This window comes from Melospiza melodia, chromosome 10 (genome assembly GCF_035770615.1).
Source record: "Melospiza melodia melodia isolate bMelMel2 chromosome 10, bMelMel2.pri, whole genome shotgun sequence".
Classification (NCBI taxonomy): Eukaryota; Metazoa; Chordata; class Aves; order Passeriformes; family Passerellidae; genus Melospiza; species Melospiza melodia.
The window spans coordinates 28,460,426-28,485,343 of NC_086203.1; the positions used below are offsets into that span (position 1 = coordinate 28,460,426).

The window sequence follows — 24,918 nt, forward strand, 5'->3', positions numbered from 1 at the left end:
CTATAACTTCAGCACAGCTTAGTTTGGCACTTTCACTCTTCACGTTGTTCTGCATGTTTTACTCATTTTTATCTTTGAAGTTGCTCTTCACAGTAATCTAAAAACAGTAATTCTAAAGTGTGTGTTTTGAAATGTTGAACAAGGCAGACATTTTGAATATATACATACATATACATATATAAAATATATATATACAATATAAATATATATATATACACAATACACACACACACACACACACATATATATATAAATAAGGTTCACTAATCCCCTTTTTGCTCCCCCGACACTTCAGATAAAAGCAGAACTCTCAAGGCCAGTTTCTCACTGTGTAACTAACTGAACCCAAACTTTCTGGCAGTGCAAGGAATGCTGGTGGTGCTGCACAAGCCATCCCAGCTAAACAATTCTGACAGTCACCACTGGCATAGCTGCACTTGAACATGATGGCTGGGCATGTATAATGCACAAAAAGGAGATTACTATTAATATGCAAAAGAATTATGCATCAAAAGCCAGGCTGGCTCTGGCTGAAGGCTGTAACTCTTAATGAAAACTGAATTTGAACAAGAGTAGTAAATGATGTTATTTATTTTTTTTTCCTTACAAATGGACTTTTACCCATAAAGAAATTCCCCACCAAAGACTAAATGTGAAGGGGATATTTCTGCTCTCCTTGTGGCATGATTTAATCCCAACATCAGAGCAGTAAGAGCACAGAAGGTTTGTTTTCATGCTCTTTGGGAAATAAAGAAAGAATCATGATTTCCAATTTCATAAGTCTCCTAAACTTGATACTCAAAGAGAGAACTGTGAATCTGATACATGACATTGCTGTGCCTGAGGGCTTAACAGTTTATTTCTGTATTAGACTGAGAAAACAAAATGAAAAAAATGAAAATGAAAGCAATAAAAATACCTGAATTGACATAAAGAAATACACAGAATATGATCTAGTTTTTAACTCAAATGGACTGCTGAATAAGGAATTAGAAGAAAAATCTCCCTACTGGCAAATTTTAGTATAAAGTGACAGAAAAGGAACAGGCTTCAATGTCTAAATAATTTCTATATATTACAGTAGAGCATTGGCTGAGTTTTTTGTTTGTGGTTTTGTTTGGTTGTTTTTTGCCAAGGCTCGCGATGGATGGAGGAAAAAAATTAATAATTATTTTTGTTTTTCTCTATGTAAATAAAGTGCAGCAAAGCCAGCGTTAGGATCCACGGTTTGTGATGGCAGGGAGTCAGAATTTCAGGAGAGAAAGTTAATCCAAGTGGCGTCCCCAGCCTCACCCTGGACATGATGTTTGAAATGTGCCCCTTCATCTCCTGAAGGAGAAAAAATTTTATGCATTTACACACAGAATCCTCCTTGTTTCGTTTCTCTGAACTCTCTCTTTATTCACAGCTTTCCTTCCCCTTCAACCACCCTTCAGAAGTTGTTTTTCTGTTAAACCTCAGAAGATTCAGGAACATCCATTTCTGGGGAGGAGAGCAGCTGGTTTGAGCAGAGAGAACAGCAGAGCACAGCGAGGGAGGGAAGAAAGCAGAGCCTGAGCTCTGCAGGGCTGCAGCAGCCCTTGGTGCCTTCTCCTGCTCTCCAAGAACAGGAAAACGAAGCCAAAAGTGCACAAAAGTGGTCAGAAAATGCAGCTGCCTCACAAACTGCAGGGAGGTTTTTACACACTCATGAGATGGGGGCTCACAAATGCATCAAACTGCTCATCAAATTCCTCCTCACATCAGGAATTCTACCCCAGTTCCCCAAAGACCAAGTGCAATCAGCACTTTCAGGAGGGGTGAAAGCCCTACAAGAATCACAAGTTGCAGGAAGTTACACCTGGAATTAATTCATGACTTAGCAAAGCTTAGTTTGGCACTTTCATTGCTCATGTTGTTCCCCATGTTTTACTCATTTTTATCTTTGAAGTTGTTCTTCAGAGTAATTTAAACATAATAATGCTAAAGCTTGTGTTTTGAATGCTTCTCCTAAAAAGGCAGACATTTGGAAACCCCACATATATATATATATATATATATATATATATAAAAAATATTTAATACTCAGGAATCACCTTTTTGCTCTCCAAGGTAAATGGACCAAAAAACCCCCATGAGATCATTAGTCACACAGATATAATCATACTTCAATAAACAAAAACCCAAGGGCCACTGGTGGTTTTTTTCATTAGATCCTCTCACATTCTCCTCTTTGATGAACTATGAAGATTCACAACAGATAAAGGAAAAGCAATTCAATATAGGACATTGCAATAAGGGGCATAGTTTGAAATAGATTATCTGCAAAGACAGACAATGTCAGGGTTCATAAGCCAATATCAGCATCATCTCCTTTTCTGCAGCTGTGATGTTATTTCGTAACACTGAACTGCACACAGCTCTTCCAAGAACTGTCTTTTTGCTTATAGGCAGAGCAAAAGAAAAATGGTTTTCTACGGGCAGGCAGAATACCTGCTGATCTGTCTTAATAAGAGCTTAAAACAAAATTCTCCAAATTGTTTGACAACTTGTTTCCACATTTACAGAGTGCTCTTACTAAAATCTGTTTTGAAATCAGTTCAGCTTCAGGATTCCCACGTGGATTTTACGTCCACTGAAGAGATTCATGCAATTGAAGCACACAGGTCATGTTAGCATGAACACATGCCCAAATAACAGGTTTTTATGTCAGGATTGAGCCTTTCTGCAGAGTTTTGAGATGGGCCAGGCAGCTGGAAATGCTCAGCTCCTTGAATTGCATCTGCCTCAACTCCTGTCAGCGCAGGTGCAGGCAGGGACTCCACAGAACCTCCCCAGTGACACCAATCCAACAACAAATCTGGGGTGTGCATCCTTGATGGGTGCTCCAGGCTCCCAAGCGTGCCAGCTGGCTTTTGGAAACAGGAAAATCAGCTCTTCACTTGACTTCTAGCTGGCTCTCCAATTTACCAACTCCCCATGGCCACTACACTGACATTTGGCAATGTCACAGGGAGTCACCTGAAATGGGTGCAGAGAGGGCTGGGAGGATGGACACTGGTTTAAAAATGCCACTTCCCCTTCTTTAAAATTCCTGATAGCCAAAAACAAATCCTGGCCCTCTGAGAATCCATGAGAAGCTAAATCCATCTACCCTGGAGCTGTGTGCAGGACCCCAGCCCTCCTGAGCACACACAAGGGATGGAAGGGGATGGAGGGGGAGGCTGGCACTGCACAGGATTTGGAGGAGATCCCAGCCAGGGACTGCCCAAGGCAGCCACAGCATTTCCCTCCTGTAGTGGAGGAAAGCAAACTCATCTATCCACAGCAGGCCCTGGGGATAAACCACTCGATTTTCATGCTCCACAAAGAGCAGGCACTGCCCCGCTCCCAGAGCTGCGCTGCCCATCCTCAAGAGGATGCACAGGGGGCATTTGGGCACTGCTCCTGGCAGGCCTGGCAAAGCCAGAGGGCACAGAATTCACCAGAGCCAAGCCCTGAGGACAGGAGAGGAGCTGCTCCTCTCCCCTCACACCCCTGGCATCACAGGGGAGGCTGGAGCGGGAGAGCTGAGCAGAGAGATCCTCACAGTGAGCCCTGTGCTGCTGGGAGTGAGCACTGAGCTCCAAAGGGAAAGGAAAATGAACCTGCAGAGGGCTGGTGTGAGAGCAGAGAGGAGAGCTCAGCAGCACAGAGGAGAGCTCAGCAGCAGCACCAGCTTCAAGCTCCCAGAATTGTCTGGCACAGCAAGAAAAGCCAATCTCTGCACCAATTCAGCAGTTCGCCAACAACCCAGGCCTGCTCCTCAGCAATAAACCCCTTTCCAAAGCGGGGTTTTGGGAAAAGCTGCAGCAATCAGCCTCAGCAAGAATCTGCAGTGTCCAGTTAAAGACAAACACACATTGCAGCTCTTCAAACAGCACACCCACCAACAGCATCCTCAAGGCATCCCAGTATCTTCTGCCTGCTTGGAAAGCACATTCCTACACAGCGAAGGCTCTTTTCATTCACTCAGTGTTAATATTTTGCATTATTTAACACATATACTGCATGCTTGGTTTCTAAACTCTACATAACTTGTGCATTTCAAAGCCTCTGGGTTCTCCTCCTCAAGTGCAGCTGAAACCTTGAATCTGGGAACTCGTGCACAGCTCTAAGAGAGAAATTAGAGATGGTTGTTACCTGCAAGGCAGCCAACAAATGACACCAGGAACAGCTGCTCCCACAGCAGCAGCAGCAGCATCTTCAGTCTCCTGGATTCAGTAATTCTGGCTGTCTCACAGGAATGTGTGTTTGAGACTTCCAGGTGGCAAGGTTTAACCTGTTAAAAGAACAGACATAAAACTGAGTCCCTTAGAGGTCCTTAAGAATCAGCTTCCTTGATAATGCACTTTTAAATAAATATAAAGTTGACACATCCTTTAATATTCCTCTTTTCTCCAGGCCTTAATCCCCCAACAGAAGGGTGCATCCGTATTTCACGTTTTTTCATGTACATGAGGTGCTGGAAGTTTTATTCTCCAGCAGGAGCAGAGCTGACAGCAAAGTTGATTTTGCAGTTTCCCCCAGCTCCAGCACTGATTTATTTGTGAGACACAGTGGATTTAAAGGAAGGGAGTAGATGAGGTGCAAACACAGACAGTTCAGCACTGAACACATCTGGGAGGAGCAGCTTGTGCTGCACTTGCCTTGTGCCAGCCAGGCTGGCAGCAACACAAACCTGGGACTGATTTAATTAAAGCCATGTCCAACCCATCCCTTTTCTGATGTACTGGAGTGTGAGGTGCTCACTGGAGGCTTTTTCAGTTTTTAATTCCTCTTTGGACTCCTGCACCAGGTGCAATGAACCAATTTACTGCAATTTCTACCTCTGTCACTGGCCAGATGACAAACCTTGTGCCCAGCCTTACCAACCTATGACATTATTTCACTCGTATTTTTTCCTAAAGCAGCTTTACAGTAATTTTTCTTTAGATGCAGGACAACTCTGACCCATGTATTTTCTGGATGTCACTTCCACAGCATCCTTTTCCTACAGAGGAAGGGGAGACAGGCAGGACACAGCTCAGACTCAATGATTCCTTCTGGAATTAGCCTACAGATCGCTGCATGGCCATATTAAGGTCAAGAAAACAACCACCAACTCTGAGGAGCCAAATCTGAGCTGCCTGAACTTGGATGTTTCCATGTGAACTACCTTTTTTTGTTTTTTTTTTAATTAGAATTAAGGGTTTAATATTGCTGTAGAACAAGTGTTTGAATTTTTAGCTACGCTCCCCAGAAAAAGAATTCAGAGGGTCCTCTCTGATACCTCCCCAGCCTGTGATTAGCCAGGAGAATTTTCTCTCCTCCAAAACACATCACCCTTTGCCACAAGGTATTGTATTTGTGTGGACCCTCGTGGCAGGAAGGAATGATGAATCTGACTCCATGTTCTCAGAAGGCTAATTTATTATTTTATGGTACTGTACTATATTAAAGAATACTATACTAAACTATACTAAAGAATACAGAAAGGATACAGAATGCTAAAAAGATAATAATGAAAACTTGTGATTCTCTCCAGAACCCTGACACAGCTTGGCCCCAACTGGCCACTGAGTCAAAATAATACACAGCAAAACCCAACCAAACAATCACCTGTGGGTAAACAATCTCCAAACACATTCCAAGGCAGCACAACACAGGAGAAGCAAATGAGATAAGAATTGTTTTCCTTTTTCTCTGAGGCTTCGCAGCTTCCCAGAAGAAAAACTCTGGGTGAAGGGATTTTTCCAGACAACGTGAATGCCACAACAAGGAGAATATTTTTTCCTCATCCTGCCATCCCTGGCTCCTGTGGGATCCACACAGAGCTGGCAGGGCCATCCTCCATCTAGTGCTGAAGCTCTTGCTCTCTCATTTCTCCCACGTGCTTCTAAACCACAAAATAAGCAAATCCAGGCCCTCACATCTCTGTCAAACACCAGGTATTGATCCCCCAGCAAAGCTGGCACGGAGGAAGGCTCACAGCAGCAATTCCCAGGCACCTCAGATGGGATATATCCCACACAGGGTACTGCTGGGTACAATCTGAGGAGCCTCACCCAGGTTCTCACAGATCTCAGATGGAAAATGTTGGTAACACACAATTAAAATGTCACTGGTTTCCAAAAGGAGGGTGGAAGCACAATGAACTCCGTTCATTTTGCACGGTAAAAACCTCAGAACAGTGCTCTGGCAAAAAGTTAGCTCTTCACAGAATATCCTGAGTTGGAAGGGACCCCCAAAGACCCTGAATCCAACCCTTAGCCCTGCACAGGACGCACTCTGTGCCTCAGAGCGTTGTCCAAACTTTTCATTCAGCCAAACAAAAAATGAGGTCACAAAGAAACCGGCTCTGTGGCAGATCTGCAGCTCAAGGCTTTCCTTTTCTCCTTTTCTCTTTGGTTTTTGGTTCTGCTTTTTGCTTTCCTTGGCAAAGCAAGCCAACAAAAAATCCCATCAAAACAACACAAAGCCCCACAAAAAAGGGCAAACTGAAACAATGAAAAAGAAACCAAACAACATAAAGAAATTCTTGTGGAAGCTGTAAACTTGGAGTTGGCCATTCCTCACCCTGTGTTTCCAAGGAGCACCCACAGAGCCTTCCCATGGATAACATTTATCACCATCCCAGCCCCTGGCACCCAGGAATTCCACAGCTGCCCAGAGCACAGAGAAGCATGTCAATATTAAAGTGGGTCACTCTTGTGTCTCAGCTTTCTTGCAGTCTTGCAAGGCAAAAATAAAAAATGGAGAAGCTAAATTAATTTGGTTTTATTCTCCAAGCGCTCTGGGCAAAGCAGAACGTGATAGATCCATTTCAGGCCAGGAAAAAAAAAAAAAAAACTGCTTCGGTAGAAGCTAAAAAAAAAAAATTGAAAAATTGAAAGCTTTGTATGTGGGTATAAAATCATAAAAATACATTTCAACCTCTGGCTGCATTGTATTTTAATAAATTTTAATATCTAAAGAGAGAATAGTAGCGACCAGCCAACATTCTAAGACTTAAATTACTTTAAACACTTCATTTTCCCTGTGTTCTGTGAGGTTTTGCTAATCTAGGATCTATTCCTGAATAGCACTGCTTCATTCTAAAAGCACCACACTCAGGAGTGCTCAGATTGCCAGCTCTAAGCCAGATAAATGCACCAATAATATCTGTTCTTTACAGAGATGCAAACCCAGATGTACACCCAAAGTGCGAATTTATTCAAGCTCCTCCCCAGCTCATTGCTCTTCTCTCAAGAACAGGAACCAAAGGAGTTTTTCTCTGCAGAGGGAACACGAAGGGCTGCAAAGCAGAGCTGCCCCTGGCCAAGTCAGTGGATCAGTGTTTACACAGCCTTGGTCAATGCCTGGCACTGGAGAGAGATTCTGCCTTGGACATTGCTCCAAAAAGGAAAAAAAAAAATCAAATTCTGAGCACCACAGCAGCTCAGCCTCACTGTAACCTCTTATTTCTTACCCCAATGATCTAAAAATGAAAATGTTAAAATTCCCCAATATTGTAGTGATTGCTTTTGGAAATGTACATATTCCAATTATTTCTCACACGGAATAACCTGCATCAAAGAAATCCACTGCCAATGCAGGGATCCAGAATCCAAGGACAACATTGAGCATCTCTGTCACCTTCACAGCTCCTCCACAGCCCCAGCTGTTCCTCAGGTCCCAGCCCCTTGCCTCTGGATTTCATGTTCTAAACGTCCCATTTTAATATTGCATCAAAATTTAATTTGTAAAACATCTATATTAAAATATTAATAACAATAAAGTATAAATTATTATAAAATTATTCTTAATATTAAGAGTCACTTTATGTCCCCCTTTACAGAAGCAGAGGGGCAGACCCACATTATTATCTGGGGGGTTTTGGAAATAAGATTTAAACTGGCTCCCCCAAATTCAGCACTTTGTATGTAAAGGACAGGAAGAACAAAGGCAAACAGCACCTGATGTGGTTGGAAAAGACTGTAAAGAAACAAAGTAATAGCCACAGAATATGCAAAGGGAAATAAAACTTTATTTTTAAATCAGAAAGCTTCCTATTATTAGGCAGTGCTCTGTTCTCAGAAGCCAAAGTTATTTCAAGGCAGTAAAAAAGAAAAGCTGTGAAGTGGTGAGAAAATCACCAGGAAAAATTAACAGATGACCTTTCTTTCTTATTAATTTCTTCAACTTTCAGAGAAAAGTCAATTCTCATGAGTTGCTCCAACCATTTTCTTGATGGAAACAACCAGTTTTGCAGAAAAAAAAAAAAACCCAAACAAATTGCCAGCCAAACAAATTAAGTAAGATGGGAGCACATACACATAGAAAAAAATTCAGCTACATTTTTTTTTCCTTTAAAATTAACCTTCCAGGCCTTTGAACTTTCAGATCATATAATATGGCAAATGATGCACATGAACATCTGAAAGAAATAAAAAGTTTGGGAAAGGTTCAAGAGTCAGTAATTTTACTCAGTGACCTTAATTTTTACTATAGAGAGTCAAACATAAAAAAGAAGTAGTTCCCTAAAGGTGGAATTTTTATTTCTATATATATAGAACTGGAACTTGTCAGAGCTGGCTGGCAAGTTCATTTTAAACTTGGAGTTTGAGCAGGAGGAATTTGTAGAGTCATCAAGTCTAAATTAATCAGAAATTCCTGGCACTCAGGAGAGCTGTGGAGACCCAGAACTTATTATTATTATTATTTTTCTGTATTGATCACAAAGCCCAGCACGGAAAACCAAGTGATGTCCTGACACTAGAGGTCAGCAGACCTTTGCTAAGGCAGGGAATTATTAAAATCTCATAAAATCATGGAATTGTTTGGGTTGGAAAGGGCATTAAAGATCATTTCATTCCCACCTTGCCATGGCAGGGACACCTTCCACTGTCCCAGGGTGCTCCAAGCCCAACCTGGCTTGGACATTCCAGGGATTCAGGGGCAGCCCAGCTGTGCCAGGGCCTCATCTGGATAAAATCTGAGATTTACCCTCCAGTTAATGCTGGAGTCATCTCCACAGCACAGCACGAAAAGATGAGGTGCTGAACGCTCCACAAGAAGCTCAAGCAGCCCATTTTATTTACTTTTTGGGAGGGGAGTGCTACCCATTTCTGATTACCCTCAGAATGAAATCAGCAGCTGTGGAAGTGACCCAATCCACCAGGTTTCCATGGGGAAACAGCTGAGCTGGGAATTTCCTCACCACTGAGTCCAACCTCTGCCTCCCACTGTCCCCATCCAAGCACCAGTGCCATGATGAAAATAACATGATGAAAATATAAAAAATAATTAGAAAAATGCTACAGTCACAGGCTTTGGAAAACCCAAAGGAAAGAGAACTGAACCTCTGTGGTAATTCTCCATTTGGGCCTGATTTATCAAGCTGATCTTTCTCTAATACCAGGGAATCCCCAGATTTTGCTCTGACACCAACACAGCCCAGTTCACTTGGATCTGTGTTGAGGTGAATCCAACTCAAAAGTGCTAAAGGTATCTGCAAATACCCAGACAAATTTGGACTGTCCAATGGCACAGCTGACCACTAATAATTTACTAAAATTAAACTGGTATCTGTCATCTGTTGCACCGAAGCAGAGATGGTGCCAGTTTAAGAATTTAGAAGGGATTTTTTTGTCAGTTGAAGGAAAGAGTTAATTCAATTTGCTATCATCCACCAGGCAGATGTAGAGAGTCAGATATCACAGTAAATTCATGGGAGATTGGAAAGGCTTTGGAAACAAAACACAGAGGCAATATTGGCCAGCACAGAGGCAGCAGTGGCAGCAGCTTCTGAAAGAAATACAAATGCACCCACTACACCTGCAAGGCTGTAAATAAAAAAGGATTGACCAGTTAAAAGCCACAGCAGCAAAAGAACAGAGTTACAAACCTGCTGAGCAACGCTGCGCCCTGCTCCTGAGATAAATTTAAGTTTAAATAAGTAAGATAAGTTTAAAATGGTGCTCCAAGGAAAAAAAAAATGGGATTGCTGCAGCTCCTGTGGGGTCTCATTAGCTCCCAGTTGCAGGGCAGCAGCACTCATTAGGGAGCCCGGGCTGTTCCCCAGCCTGCTGTCCCTGTTTGGCAGCAGCCAAACCCCCCTGACCAAGCTGCAGGCACAAAACCAGCCAGCAGCTCCCACAGAAACTCCTCCATTGCCGAGCACCGAGCAGGGTTAGAGCTCTCTCCAGTGCGCCATCAGCAGAGGCCTAGTTAAAAGCATCGTTTTATACAAAATTAATTTACAACAGCTTCATGTGGAAGAAGCAGCGACTGCTCTGTGGAGAGTTTTATTACAGCTTCTCCTGTCAGGCTGCATTTACGGGCTCTGAGGCCTCCCCAGCCCATCCATCCTCTGCCCTTGCTCCAAAGCTCCCTGGAGCCCAGCTCACACAGGTGGCTCTGCTCTGCAGGACCCTTTCCCTGGCCCTGGAACTGATGCCTGTCCCTCCTTCTCCCAGAGCAGCAAAGAACATTTGTAGTGATTGAACGGCCACTCTGCCCACAGCCAGTGCCACAGAGCATTTCTGCTTTTTATCTCTGATTCCTCACGACAGCCCAGCCCCTGCACACACAGCCGGGTTTGCTGAGCTCCCTCCTGCAGCTCTGCCATCCCACTATTCACTAAAACACCTTTAACTCAGCTCAGCTCTTACCACGGGGAGTTATTCACCTCAACAAAAGCAGAACAGCAGCAAGAAAAAAAAAATAAATTAAGGAGTGATAGTTATCCTGAAGTCCTTAGGAATGCTGCTCTGTTTTAAGCCCATCAGCCTCTTCACATCCTGCCAGAGGATTTTGCTCTGCAGCACCTGTGGAGACAGCTCAGCTCCATCAATCCTGGCACACCCATGGGAACACTTCAGCCAAGAACCAGCTCTGCATTCTCCCCAAAGTTTTCTGGGAAACGCTCACGAGGCTCTCCTTGAACTCTTGCCATTTTATCAGTTATGAGATACAATTTAAAATTAGTAAGTGAAGCAACAGCAACTCAAAACCCAGCAAACATTGAAGACCAATTCCCACCACAGTGACCCAAACTTAATGCCACCTGTGTCACGGATGTATTTTATGAAAACTCCTTTTGACAGGGTTTTTCCTCCTGAGAAGCTGAGAAGCCTCAGAGGAAAAGAAAAACAATGGTTATCTGCTGCTGTGGAATGCAACAGGTGCATCTTTGGTTGGTCCATGTGAGTTGTTTCTACTTCATGAGCAATCACAGTCAGCTGTGTCGGACTCTCTGGTCAGCGACAAGATTTATTATTCATTCCTTTCCTTTCAAGCCTTCTGATGAAATCCTTCCTTCTGTTCTTTAGTATAGTTTTAATATATCACTTTCTTTTAATATAATACCTATCATAAAATAATAAATCAGCCTTCTGAAACATGGAGTCAAGATTCTCATCTCTTCCCTCATCCTGGGACCCCTGTGAACACCACCACACGCGTGGAGTTCACAGAAACTATTTTTGGTGTTGGTGGAGTGAAGGTGTTACACTGCTAGAGCAGATTAATTTTTCATGCAGCTATTAAATTAAATCAGAATTATATTGCCCTTTTCTGCATTACTTAGTGAGACATCCACACATTGAACTGCTGTGGAAATCTGTTTTTTCTCATCTGCACACAGACTTTGTGTTTAACACCAAACTCACTCCCAAAACTCCAACCAAAACCTTCCTTCAGTGCCAAAATTGTACTTCCCAAACATACAGGAGAGAAGGATGTTAAAAACCAAATAGTTGCAGGAAGTTCTTTACCTGTGGTAACCCAGAATTTTGCATTTTTAGCACAAAGAAAAGCTTGAGATTCTGTAAAAGTGTTAATAAAATTGAAAAGCAGATAATCATATTCACTCAGTGCCAAAAGCCAACTTCAGCTGCTACTTTAAATATCTCCATTTATTACTCAGTAATTCAGTAGTTATTAAATGGCTTCCCAACCAGCGACAGCACCAACTTGTGCATTTAAACCCACGCTGATGAACACAAAAATGTAAAAACTGCAATGCACCCTTGATGACATGACCTGTGCTCTGCCCAATAATTCTTCCTTTCTCAGAGAAACAATGTTTTGAACTAATTATCAGAGACTAAAAGTCTTTTTTTTTTCCCAGAAGAGTGACCTGTCAAAAAGCAAGCATTTCCTCTGTTATTTTCAGGCCCCTGTTGTTATAATTTGTGTGCCTCAGGCTTTTCCCCTGTGACCTACCAATTCCAGACCCCTTCTGATAACATTCATGGGTCAACACCTCCAACCAGGCATCCCAAGGCAGGTACTTCCAGAGGTCAGGAATTCTGTGAACCCACATGACATCATGTCACAAATCACTTCAAAATAATGCAGGGCTGGAGAATTATGATAAATAAATCAGAGCTGTTGGAATTTAAAAAAAAAAATCAAATATGAAGTCGGGTGAACTCTGGCTTGTGCAGCTGCAGTGGGGGGGAAAGGTGAGATGTGATTTTTATTTCCATAAGAGGAACGACTCCCATGTGTGCATTTGTGTTCCAAACTCTGCAGGGCTGCCAGCAGCACAGGGAGCCTTGGGGTGGAGGAGGAGAGTTCAATGCTAGGACAATTCTTAGTCCCTGAAAAGAAGGATGACCATCGGAATCACAATGGTTTGGGTTGGAAGGGACCATAAAGATCACATTTCACCTCCTGCCATGGCAGGGGCACCTTCCACTGTCCCAGGTTGATCCAAGTCCCATCCAGCCTGGCCTTGGGCACTGCCAGGGATCCAGGGGCAGCCCCAGCTGCTCTGGGCACCTGTGCCAGGGCCTCAGAACCCTCACAGGGAAGGATTTATTCCCAATATCCCATCTAAATCCATCCTCTGGCAGTGGAAGCCATTCCCTGCGTCCTGCCCCTCCATCCCCTGTCAATTGTCTCTCTTCATGTTTCCTGCAGGGCCACCATGAGCTCAGGTGCAAAGCTTCCAAAGCTTCCTCTGTGCAGGTGAGCAATGCCAGCTGTGCCAGCCTTTCCTCCCAGCAGAGCTGCTCCATCCCTGGCACCATCCTGGAGCCTCCTCTGAGCTCTGCAGGTGGGGGCTCACCTGGGCACAGGGCAGGATCCCCCCTTTCCTGCTGGCACCAGCCCAGGGTCCTTTCATACCTCATTCCTGAGTCTGGAGCCTTGACCAGCACACTCAGAGCAGTCCCTGGTGAGGCACAAAAATCAGCATTTCTGTGCAAGCACCTTCCTGCCATCCCCCACAAATCACAGCTTCAAAAGCCTCTTTCATCCTGCACTGCTGCCCCAATAAAAACTCCTCACTTTCCCCTGCATACATAATTCCACTTTGATATTCCCTGGCCAGAACAAAGTTGATCTGTGCCTCTCTCCGGTGTCCAGCTGGAATTAACACCCACATCCCACACGGATCCCCTGCAGGAGTGCTGATCCATGCTGGCTGCCCTGGTTCCAAGGGTCACCTGCAGCAATTTGTCAAGAGTTCCCTCCTCATCAAAAATTTACAGGCTGCTGAATTCCCAATGATGCTACAGCAAATGGCAAAACCATCTTCCTCAAATATGTTTTCTAACAGAATGTGCTGTTCTCCCTCATATCTCTGCTCAAAAAATCACAGGGTAGGACAAGATCCTACACCTGAGCAAATCCCAGAAGGGAAATTCAAGCAGATCCTGAACTGAGGCAGCCAGGGAGCAAAGTGACAACAGGCCAGCAAGCAACTGAATAAACAGAGCAAAAAATCCGACACAAACATGAAGCCTGTCCTCAACAAAAATACTGAAAACAAATTAAAAATGAAACGACAAAAACCAACCACAGACAGCCCATTAAATGCCACAAAACAGTGACACAGAAACTCCACTTAAAAAGTGCTGACAATATTACTCTGCAACTTAAAGGAATGTAAAATTCAACACAAAGATACTCTCAACACCCAAATGTGCCAGAACTGACATCAGGGCAATGTTTAACTTCTCCTAAGAGGTTACTCTGATTTTCAGAGCTCCCTATTGCTGCCCTTAGTGCCAAAAATTAGCCAGGAATTTTCCAGAAAATGCAGGACAGTCACTTCTTTTTCCCAAGAGAAATTAAAGAGAATTCCTAAGAGATGTAAAGATGAGAACCTGCAGCTCTCCCACCCAAATGCCACCATGGCACTGGGGCTTCCCACAAAGCCCCGGCCGCAGCTTGGCTTTTAAATGGAAAATGCCTCCAAGACAGCAGATTTTAAACTCTTAAATAATGAATTTTAATGCAGACTTTTCTGGCCAGTTTACTCAGAACAAGACAGGACAGCTTTTCCCCACTGCCCTACAGATGATCTCTGATAGCTGGGTTGGTTTTATTTGGGGTTTTTAACATGAGGGAGTCTAATCCATCAACAACTCGAACAAACAAATGTATTCCATGACACAAAGGCAGATGATTGTCCTCTAAATTGATCCTACACATGGTGTGAATTTGATGTTTTATTATTACTACACATTTGTTTCTTCCTGACCAACACCAGTGAAAATCCCCAGACCAAAGCTGATACAAAATAGGTGCTCCAGCATCACATTTGTTTACAGCCCAAGATGCAACAGGTAAGGAGATGTTTTTTCTCTGTTCAATCACAAAAGAACAATTAATTCCCAAAAAATAATAAAGCAAGAGAGGAAAATGGGACAGATGCTTTCAGCAGGGAAGCAAACAAGAGGAATAAGGGGAAAAATGTGAAATTTACATTTCATATACAGCTTTGCCAGCCTCGTCTTATTCTTTTCAAATATATATACACAGAGAGAGAGTGGGAATGGAGGAGCTTGACAGAAATATTCACCAATTTCAGCAAGGAACTGAGCTTTGGGAGATATGGCCACAGGTGCCCCTAATCTATCCTGTCTGTGATTATCTCCCTCCGAGTCACATGCAGGAAAATAATCCCCGGCAGCACAGAGCACTGATGTGAAAGGAGAGAAGAGCTCAAAGTCACAGCTGAATGGTTACAGCTGAACCCATTTTTGCACTTTTTCTTTCCCCCCCTTCTACTTCTTATTTGAGACCAAGACAGCTTAATCTGCATTGATGTCTATGAAGTTTCACTTGAAAAGTTCTTCAGTCTGAGAGAGTTTCCTCTCTCTTATGAACCGGAATAAAATGCTCAAATATTTTTGTGAAAAAGTTTCTTTTCTTTTTCACAAAGGAAACTATGAGACATTGCCCGAGAACTTGAATACTGCATTTCAGCCAAATTTCAAACCAGTAGCACAGATATTAAACAAAAAGTGAGATTGTAAGAGAAGAAACACCCAACCAGGAGGCAGAACAAAACCCACAGGAGACCATGAGGATCCCACTAGAGATGTTCAGGGGATGATGAGTGTGGCTGATTTGTGTCCTCTCAGACAAGAGAGCAAGAGAATCAAACCATTTTATGGTTACTTTTAATAACACAGAATATGTTATTTCAGTTATTATTTTCATTTTAACAAATGCTTTGCCATCTCCTCCCACTCCTCACTTCCCCGCTTTTGCTGTCCACATCCCTGCTCCCCTTCATTAATCCACTTAATTCCAGCATTAGTTTTGATACACATTTGCTTCATTAACTCATTGCTGGAGGAGTCCAGCACCCTGAGATGGAAAGGGAATTTCATCTCAGTTTTGTACAATCTAGATATTGCAGTCATTATTATATGGGGATCTTTGTTCCTTGTGTCTTCAGAAAAAGTCTCAGTATAAGACCAAAAAAGCAAAAATTAGAGGTTAAATTCCAGTAAGTTTTCTTCCACTGACACTAAGAGATGAATGCTACAGGCCATCCCAAGATTTATGCATGCAAATGTGGTTGATCCACCAAAAGCAGCAAAAAAAACCTAAAGCTTTTTTAGCCAAACAACTCTGGAACACTTCTTTTATCTTTCCCATGTAATGAGGCCCCACTTTCAGGGAGAAAAAAAAAAAAAACAAACAACCAAGCAAGTATTTAAATTACCTAACAAGATCCCTTTAAATATCAGTACAAGGTTAGATGTGATAAAGACTCCACTGCCTTTGCTGGGCAAGTTTGAGAGCTTTGGTTTAAAAAAAAAACACCAAAAACCCAAACAAAACTGGAAGGAGCAGAGAGCTACACTGAGATAACGTTCAGTGGTGATGAACCAAGGAGTATCTGAAGAGCTGAAAAAATCAATTTCTTGACTTAGGAGCTAAATTCAAATCAGGAAATCTCTGTCTGACAAAGGTCTGAAAAACATGGAAGGAAAAGAAAGATGGGGAGAGAGGTTAATTGGTTTGTAAAGTATTCAAAGTACCAAGACACAAAATCCCCTGGCATTCTGCCCTGGCAGGAAAACAAATCTCCACAAGGGTGATGCAGACAGAGCCCATGCACGGGGATGGAGAAAAAAGCACAAATTTAAATTCTGAGGTTCAGGAGCTTTATTCCATAATGCTGATGTTAATATTGTTGCGAGGTTCATTATGGCACCGAAGTGAGTTTGAGGTACAACTCCAGCAAAGTCACACTGGGAGCTTTACTAACCCAAAAGCTCCACTTCCCAAATACCACTTTGCTTCAGAGAGTAACAATTCCTTTGCACCATGTCCAACAGGAAAGCAGCAGCAAGCCCCAGGCCTGAGGAGATGCTGTTTTTCTTTCAGATCTCCAAGGTTCACTTCATGTCTTAATGCACTTGGCGTTGCTCTCGCCATTAATCGTGTAGTGCAGACCAAGAGAAAGTGCTTTTCCAGAAATGACCTCAAACTAAATTCATAATTCTTTAAAAACCAATAAACCCACTGAACCAGAGAGCTCAGCCCTTCTGCGCTGGGCTCCAGGCACACAAAGCTGCTTTATTCCCTTTAGCAAGATCCACTAGCACCTTGATTTAAAGCACAGACTGGAAACTGTTTATATGGTGTAACAGCAGTCCTGTGCTTTGAGCCAGCAAAGGAAGAAGAGGCCAAAGACACCAGAGGTCCTTTAAAACAGAGACTAGAGATGTGCTACATAAATTTAACCCACCAATAAATCTGTATTTTTCTGTGCTAAAGCACAGTCCTACCTAATACTTCTTCCCAAACCTGTCAGATCCAGGTGCAGCAGAATCCCTGAATTCTTTCCAGATGTTCCCAGAGAACTCCAGATTTTCTGCATCTCATTTTTCTGGAGTTACCACCATCAGGAGGAAAGATTCTCTCTAAAGAATGGATATTTGTGTGTGTCATGTTGTCATCTTCCTCACAAGGAGAGGTGATTCTAAGCTGAATATGGAATTTGAGGAGTCACATCTTTCTCACATGGCCTGAAAGAGGCTGCAGCTGCTGAAATATTTGGGACACCTCTGCATCCTTCACTGTACAGGAGAGAAGGTGAAAATCAGAGCCTTGAGGAACACATTGTGCCTGGCTTGAAGTGGTGCCATTAACACAAGAACAAAGTATGAACTCATCAATGAAAAAAAGCTTGCACAAGAGTACTTGAAGCTGTGCCTGCAATGCATGTTTTTAACTCATAAAAAAGAATTTTAATTCTACAAAGGCTTTTGGAGCCTTTAGCTTTTTTCTTTTTTTTTGACTAAGCAGACCATTAAATTCACCTGACCACAATGAATCAGAGAAGCAGGATTTTTCAAAGCCTAATATGAAAGGAGACTTTCAGGACTTCTTTCACTTTCCTATAATATTAATTGGATCTCCATATATTGGACTTCATGGAGAGGAAGAACACAAACACAGAGCTTTGCCAATTGATGATAAAGCCTTGCTGGGATTTTGTTTCTAGAAGTACCAACCCCTTTTAATCAGGAAAAGTCTCAGGTACATAAAACAAAGGGCTGGGTTTTTTAGAAATCCTCCACATAACGCAAAGAGAACTTGTGCAATTTATCAGAATAATGCCTTCCTCAGGAGGGTTGGCAGGGAACCAGATAAATAACAAATAAAAAGAGTGCCCAGAACAGCATCTGGAGAGAGGCACAGGTGCCCAGAGCAGCTGTGGCTGCCCCTGGATCCCTGGAGTGTCCAAGGCCAGGTTGGACACTGGGGTTTGGAGCACCCTGGGACAGTGGAAGATGTCCCATGGATGGGACTGGAATGACCTTTAAGTTCCCTTCCAACCCAAACCATTCTGGGATTCTCTGTAGGTTCACTGTGAGTTGAACTTTGCAAAAGGAAAGAGCAAATGGGTTTTCCATCAGTGCAACATTAACATTTATTTTGTGACAGTAAGGAAACCACACCAGCTCTCTGCTGCCATCCCTGCCTGTTTCTCAACCCCTTTGCACAGGTGCCATTTAACCAGTTCAAATCACTCTGCAGAGGAATAAATCAATCTGAGAATGGAATGTCCATTACCATCTTTAATTGGGCTCATTGGACAAGCAGCTGAGCCTTCTGGAAAAGAAAAATGTGGATCTTTACCAATCTAGAATTAAAAGAAATTTGCATTAGAATCGCAGGCACTTCACTGTCTGCAGTGCTTATTCTGGGGAATAATGCACCTCAAATTTTCCTGAAAATACAGAGAATTGCTGATTCCTCTGTCCCGGCTGCAGGCAGCCAAGGCTGGGAGAAGATGGCCCTTGTTACAATATTGTAAAGGGGCATCAGGAGAGGAGACTTTTTTTCTTCTGCTTCTTTTGCTAGGTTGACTGCAGGAAAAAAAAAAAAAAAAAAAAAAGCTCAGGGTGTTGTTGCATACTGCAAATAAAAATTCCAAGCCTGGTTCTCTTTAAAAAGTCACTCTGGACTATTTTCTGCTGGACAGAGGACATCCTTGGACACCAGAAGCAAGTGTGTCTATGTCATTAGGGATTTATTAGTTTAAGACATAATTTTTCAGACTGGAAACACCTACTGTGACAATAATGTCCACGGTTCCCAAAAAGGCAGCAGGTAGCAGGTGAGGAATTAAAAGGATTCAATGACCCAGATCAGAACTGATGCCTATTCTGCATGAAGTAATCAAGAGCCCACCTCAGGAGGAGAACAGACTGGACAAAACTCCAGATTTAATCCCAAACCACAGCACAGTTTTCTATCAGTTTCACAAATTTTACTGTTGTGTTTTCATTCTGTACCCACAGCCACACAAAGGTCTGGGAGCTTTTTGTTCTTGCAGGAGGAGATAACTGAGCAGGTTATCAAAACCTGCAGCATCAGGATGCTCAGATGCTGGGGGAAGAGAGGACTGAGCTAAAACAGCTCCACAGGAGAAGCACGAGGTGCTGGAGCTTTGCAACTTCCTTAAGCAGCTTAGCTCCAGATAAGGAGCTTATGCAACTTTCTTAACTCTGGAGAGCATCCAGAAGTGATGGCAAACAGTGCTCAGGTTAAGTTACACTTGGGACAGACACTTCAGGAGCCATCCTGCCCTCTGACCAAGGAAAGAAGCAAAAATCCAAGTCCCTTCCCAAGAAAAACCTGTCTAGGAAGAGTCAGGCATGGTTTAGTAGAGGAGATGAGTTCCATGCTTGTTTTCCTTCATGTTTCCCTTGCATGACTTGGGGAATGGCACAGAAGCCCCAAACCAGCCTCTGAGCCAGAGATTATTTCACATTTCCAACTGGAGGATTACAGATTTTTACACCTGACTATGAAGAAGCTGCTTTGTGGTGCTACCTTTGAAAGCAGAAGAGCTTTAGAAAGGAGTTTAAACTCTGCAGCCCTTCCAGTCACCAAACACAACTACTGAGGGCTGTTCAGACTCTTCATCTGGAAATAAACCTGGAAATAAACCTATCAACCCACAAGGGGCCTCATCAAGGGTATTTATGGGACAGGACAGGGACAAGGTCAAAGCCCTCAGGACTTAAAACAGGCTTGATTAAGTTCCATCCAAGCTGGGAACCGAATGAGTAACAAACAGGAGAGAGATGCTCCTGTTGAAGAAAGCCTGAAAAAAGACGGGAAAAGTCCTTTCTTTCAGCTCAGTGCCTTCAGGAGAGGCTCCAAGTGCCACCACCACCAATTCCAGGGATGTCACACACCAGGCGAGGGCTCAGCAAACACCCCAGGGGCTGGCACCACTCTCCTCTCCAGGGGCTCCCAGGCTGTGCTCTGGAAAAGAATGGGGAATTTCCTCAAGGTCCAGCTTACTTCAGCTGTTTTGTAAGAGGACACATCTGCAGAGTAACTCTCCAGTCTCCAAGTGCACCTGGTGAAAGACTGGAGCTTTCTAATCTCAGGATTTTAGTGTGTGAAGCACAGCTCTGCGGCAGGGAAGAACCTGCTGCAGAAAAAAGTGCCAAGTAAAATCCACAATCTCTTATTGCAGGAGCAGAGGGCATGAAACTTGACTTATCCTTCATTTAACAGTGGCAGAAGAACAGCACTGTTAGATGTAACACCTCTTATGTTTGCATTTTAAGCTTATTGAGGAAAAGAGGTGCTCAAGGAGACAATAAACCACAGCTTTTAAAGCATTAGAAACACTGCTCTTCACCAGGGCCATAGCAATTTTTATTTTCTTCAGCAATACAATAGCAAAAATAGTCAATGTGAGATTCAAAATCAAATAGCTACAAAAATTATAGTGAGAAATTGAAAAACTGCAAGATCTGTAACCAGATTAAGCTCCACAACTGAAAGGAAAACTACCAGGTGTATGCAACCCCTCCAAGAACTGCATTTGATTCTACAAACAGTTTGCCAGTCCTCTGTAAGGGTTCACTGCTTTTTCCACTATAATCTCAACAGGATTTTTAGAATCTCAACAGGAAAGATGTGACAATCAATGAGAGGAATAGCGCTGAGTGAGAATTCAGCCCCTCAAAAATCAGGGGAAGGGGAAAATAACTCTGGTTTACATTAATTTAGCTCCTCCTAGGACAAAAGTTAACTCCTGCTTAGTCAAGAGGAGAACAGAAGTCAGTGCCAAGAATGGGAAAGGGTTACAAGAGCAGCTGCTGCCCCTCATCTTTTCTAGAAGGATAAAACCCCATTTCAGTGCATTTCCCCTGCAGGCAGGCAGGGATGGGACAGAGCTCCTGGGGGCTGTGAGTGCAGCCCTGGGCTAACACAGCTCCAGGTAATTCAACTCCAACACACAAAACTCAAGTTTTCAGCATTAATTCAGCCAGCCAACTTCTACCTTTTTTAGCAGGAAGACATTAGAGCAGGTAAATCAAGGTAATCTTCCTTCTCTTAGGATCAATGATGAGATCTTGAGTCTGAAACAACAAAACCTTTTCTGTGGGGTGGAAAGCTCAGTGTGCAAACAGGTGCTTTTCGCACCCCACTGACACACACACAAACAGAACAGCTCTGCAGCATCGATAAATCTTTATCCAGAGGAGGGGCACACTGCTAAAAACATCCTCTTAAATGCTCAACTGATGCTCTTGAAGGACTGCAAAACACAGAAACCTGGGGTCTTCTGATCCTAACAGCAGCTGTGTCAGGGGAGATGCTAATGGTTGGTTCTTCATCCTCTTTCTTTAGAGAATTTGTTTTTTAAAAGTGAAAAAAAGGTCACTTATTATTTAATTGTCCTGCTTGAGCACACAAACTTCAGAGGTAAAGAGGTGCTGGTGGACAAGCAGTGACCTGGCAGAGATGTTCCCAATTACAGCCTGCTTTATAAATTACCCTGGCAGAGCAAACATGCATATACAGCCTTTTCTTTTTATTGTCATTTACAAGCTGCACCAGCCCACTGGGCTGAGATGTTAAATTACCCAGGGTGCTGCAGAGAGCTCTCCTCCCACTCTGCCTTGCCCACACAACAACCTGCACCCCACTAGCAGCAGGCACCAAAAATTTCATATTAAACAAAGAAAAAGTCGTCACAGGAATGCTGATATTTTAGTCAGGAGCTTTTGATGTGAGAACTGCACCACCCAGGGCCACACCAAGGGCTATTACCCGCTCCAGCATCCCACAAAAAATCAAGTATCTTCCCAATTCTGGCAAAACCAGACCCTGCTTTCATGGCTTTACAATCCAGCTCCCCTCAAGCAGCAGGACAGATGGACAGGTGGGACAGACACATCTATGTGGCTGCACTGAGCTTTAAGAATGCAGGATAAATCAAAATATTTTGCAATAACCAGGGAAATAAACAGTGGTTTCTGCAGCTAAATTTGCTGGTTTCTCCCTGTAAAACACTCCACAGTAATATGTCATTAGAACAGTGTTTTTCATCTTGCACATTTCACCAGGAATGCTAAGAGATGCCAACTCCAACAAATGGAATGTCTTCAAATGCAGAGATGCGTGATCCTTCTGCAAATGAACTATGAAAATCTGTATGCTTGCAAGCTAAACAGAATTTATCATTTACTGATCCACCCTGGATTGGATTAGACAGGAATTGCTCCTTATGTAGTCAAGTACTGCAGTTCACTGGAAATTACTGTCCTGACCTCAGCACAAGCAAAAGCGATGCTGGACATGCTTCACATTAAGCCAGACTGTGGAAAACCAGTTGATTTTCCCCACTAGTTTACTCCAATGAGAGGTTTACAGCTACAAACAGCTGTAATTTATTATATTTTACATTTCACAAAAGGCCTGAACATGTTGAGCAGTAATACTCTTCAGAATTGTCAAGGCCTATTGAAGTGAAATATGCTTCCCACATCAGGAGCATGGCACTGTGATTTCAGCAGGGCTGGAAAAGCAGTAGGATTTTTTTTTTTTTATTTTTTTCAAACCGGAATAGTGAGAGGAGAGTTTTTAGAATAGTTAATACCAGGGTAGCTCATTACCACTTGTAATGTTGGTGGAAAAGGAAGCTGGATTTAACTGTAATGTTTCAACAGGGCTCAAACCACTTTTTTCAAAGCTACAGTAAATTTCAAGATTTCTCACTTCTCTGTTAAAATTAACTGTACAAGTGGGTTTTTCCTCAACCAGGGATCTCAAAACCAAGGGAACAAGACAGAAATAGATCCATAGGAATGGCAGGAGATCTGCCCTTACCTGGTGCCTCTCACAGTGCTGTGTCCATCACCCCTCAGACGGAGCAGCTCTGGACTCCAGAGCTTCCTTTATGCACCATACAAAGGGCTTAGTAGGGTTAAAAACCGCTTTATTTAGTTTTCTTCATTTAAACCCACTGTAGAGGGACTAATCTGGAAGAGCTGAACCAGTTTAGTGATTCTGCACTCATTCTGCTGGGCTCAGGAATGCAGAGAGAGCTGCTCACACACCTGGAGCCCTGCTCCACCCTGGAATTGCAGAATATCAGAGGGCACAAGGGTCCCCAGGGTCTCAGGGAGGTTGGTGGCACTGTCTTTAAGTCAGATTTCCCTTGCACAGAGGTTTTTTCCAGCTCCTTCCTGCTCACACCTCCTTGCCATCACAGGCAGTGCTTCCCCCTCACGCCGCAGCTCAGAAATGCATTATTTGTATTTGCCAGCACCCAAGAACTGGCTGACAAAAAAAGAAAATACAGACAAGTCTGGTTATCCCTGCTTTTCTCCTATCACCACTCACTCCCAAGCCTTTTGCAGCCCACAGCTCATTTTCTGGGAGCCCCCAGCTCTGCAGTCCAGATTTTAAGCGTTTCATGATTCAGTCAAACACAGATAAAGTTCCTCCTGTGTGCAAGCAGGATTAAGAAAACACTAAAATACATGTCCAGGTTTCAAATCCTGGCTGTTCCCATTAAATGGGTTTCTCCAGAAGAGAACGAGCTGCAGGTGGGATTGTCCAGGGCTGAGCACAACTTCAGCAGCTCCCACTGCTGCCTCCCCCAGCTGGAAGTGCAACACCTCGGCCAGCTAATTAATTATTCTTGACATTAATTAATAGATTAATTTTTCAAGAGAAAAATACCTGGATGTTATAATCTGTTAAAAATTCCTACATTAAGCTGTGCCAAATGAAAGTATTATTTATTCTAAATAATATTATCATACTTGACTACACTTAAGAAGTGAAATTTTAGGGGTATAAAACTGACTGCTGTTTAAAAATAAAACCAATGCTATAAACACTACGACCTGCACTTCATTTGGATTTTCTCACATCAAATTTCAACATGCAGATTTTAACTTTACACTAATAAAATGCCACCTAACTCCATTATTTCACCAGCTGCCCACCACCTTCACTCAATCAAGACTGAGAATCCATAAGATTTCTGAACTCTTGCCACTTCCCCTCAGTCTGTATTAAGTCTTTTCTTTGTATTAGACAGCACACTAAAAAAAAAATAAATCAATATAAATAAATTTCAGTTGACTGCAGTCAAAGGTTTTTTGCCCCCTTCCCCACTCCTGTTACCCCAGCAGTGCTCTCCTGGGCACACTTCTGTTTAAAAGGCCATCAGCTCTGATCTGGTTTTCATCTGTCTCGGTGGACCAAGAACTGTGTGGCTTTTTGAGCTCTGAATCAGGAAAGTGCTTCTCAGCTTATGCAAACCTGCAGCCTTTACCTAATCCTTTCCTGGTTAAGGCACATTACAAGGTATCAATGGTAATTATTTAATTTTTTCCTGCAATTCATTTCCCTGCATCACATTTTGCAAAACGTGGACCATCAAATCTCCAGTGCAAAGTTCGGGCTACAATTCTAAATGGCTTCACTAAATCAAAGGTGGAGATGTTGGCACAGGAGGGAACTGCAGCTCTTCCAATTTCATTTTCCTGCATTCCAGTTGTTTTTCAATGGGATAATCACTGAGTGAACTATCCCTGCTTGGCTGAGAGAGGGAAACTTCAGCTGCAGAGCTGCAAAACCAACCAACAATACCTGAAACAAGAACTGCTGTCACTGCAGATATATTTTAAGGACAGCAGCAACAGAGCACCAAGGCAAGTCCATTTCCAGAGCCAGCTCCAGTGGCACATTTAGTTCTGAAGAACCAAAACATTAATTTCCTAAGCTTCTCCAAACCAAAGTTAATTTCAGATATCCTGCCATTTAACCCATCCTGACATCATCCATGCACAACAGCAGCTTAAGTAAGGCTTGCATCACACAGGTCCCTTGAAAAAGTCATTTTTCATC

General features: G+C 42.9%; 1 protein-coding gene across 1 annotated transcript in view; it reads right to left on the reverse strand.

Annotated features, from left to right (window-relative positions):
• CNTN3 (contactin 3) overlaps positions 1-24,918 on the reverse strand; it is a 120,294-nt gene that overhangs the window by 72,951 nt on the left and 22,425 nt on the right. Inside the window, exon 4 of the mRNA XM_063164345.1 lies at positions 4,162-4,300. Coding sequence (XP_063020415.1) covers positions 4,162-4,300 — 139 coding nt within the window. The remainder of the gene's footprint in view (positions 1-4,161; positions 4,301-24,918) is intronic.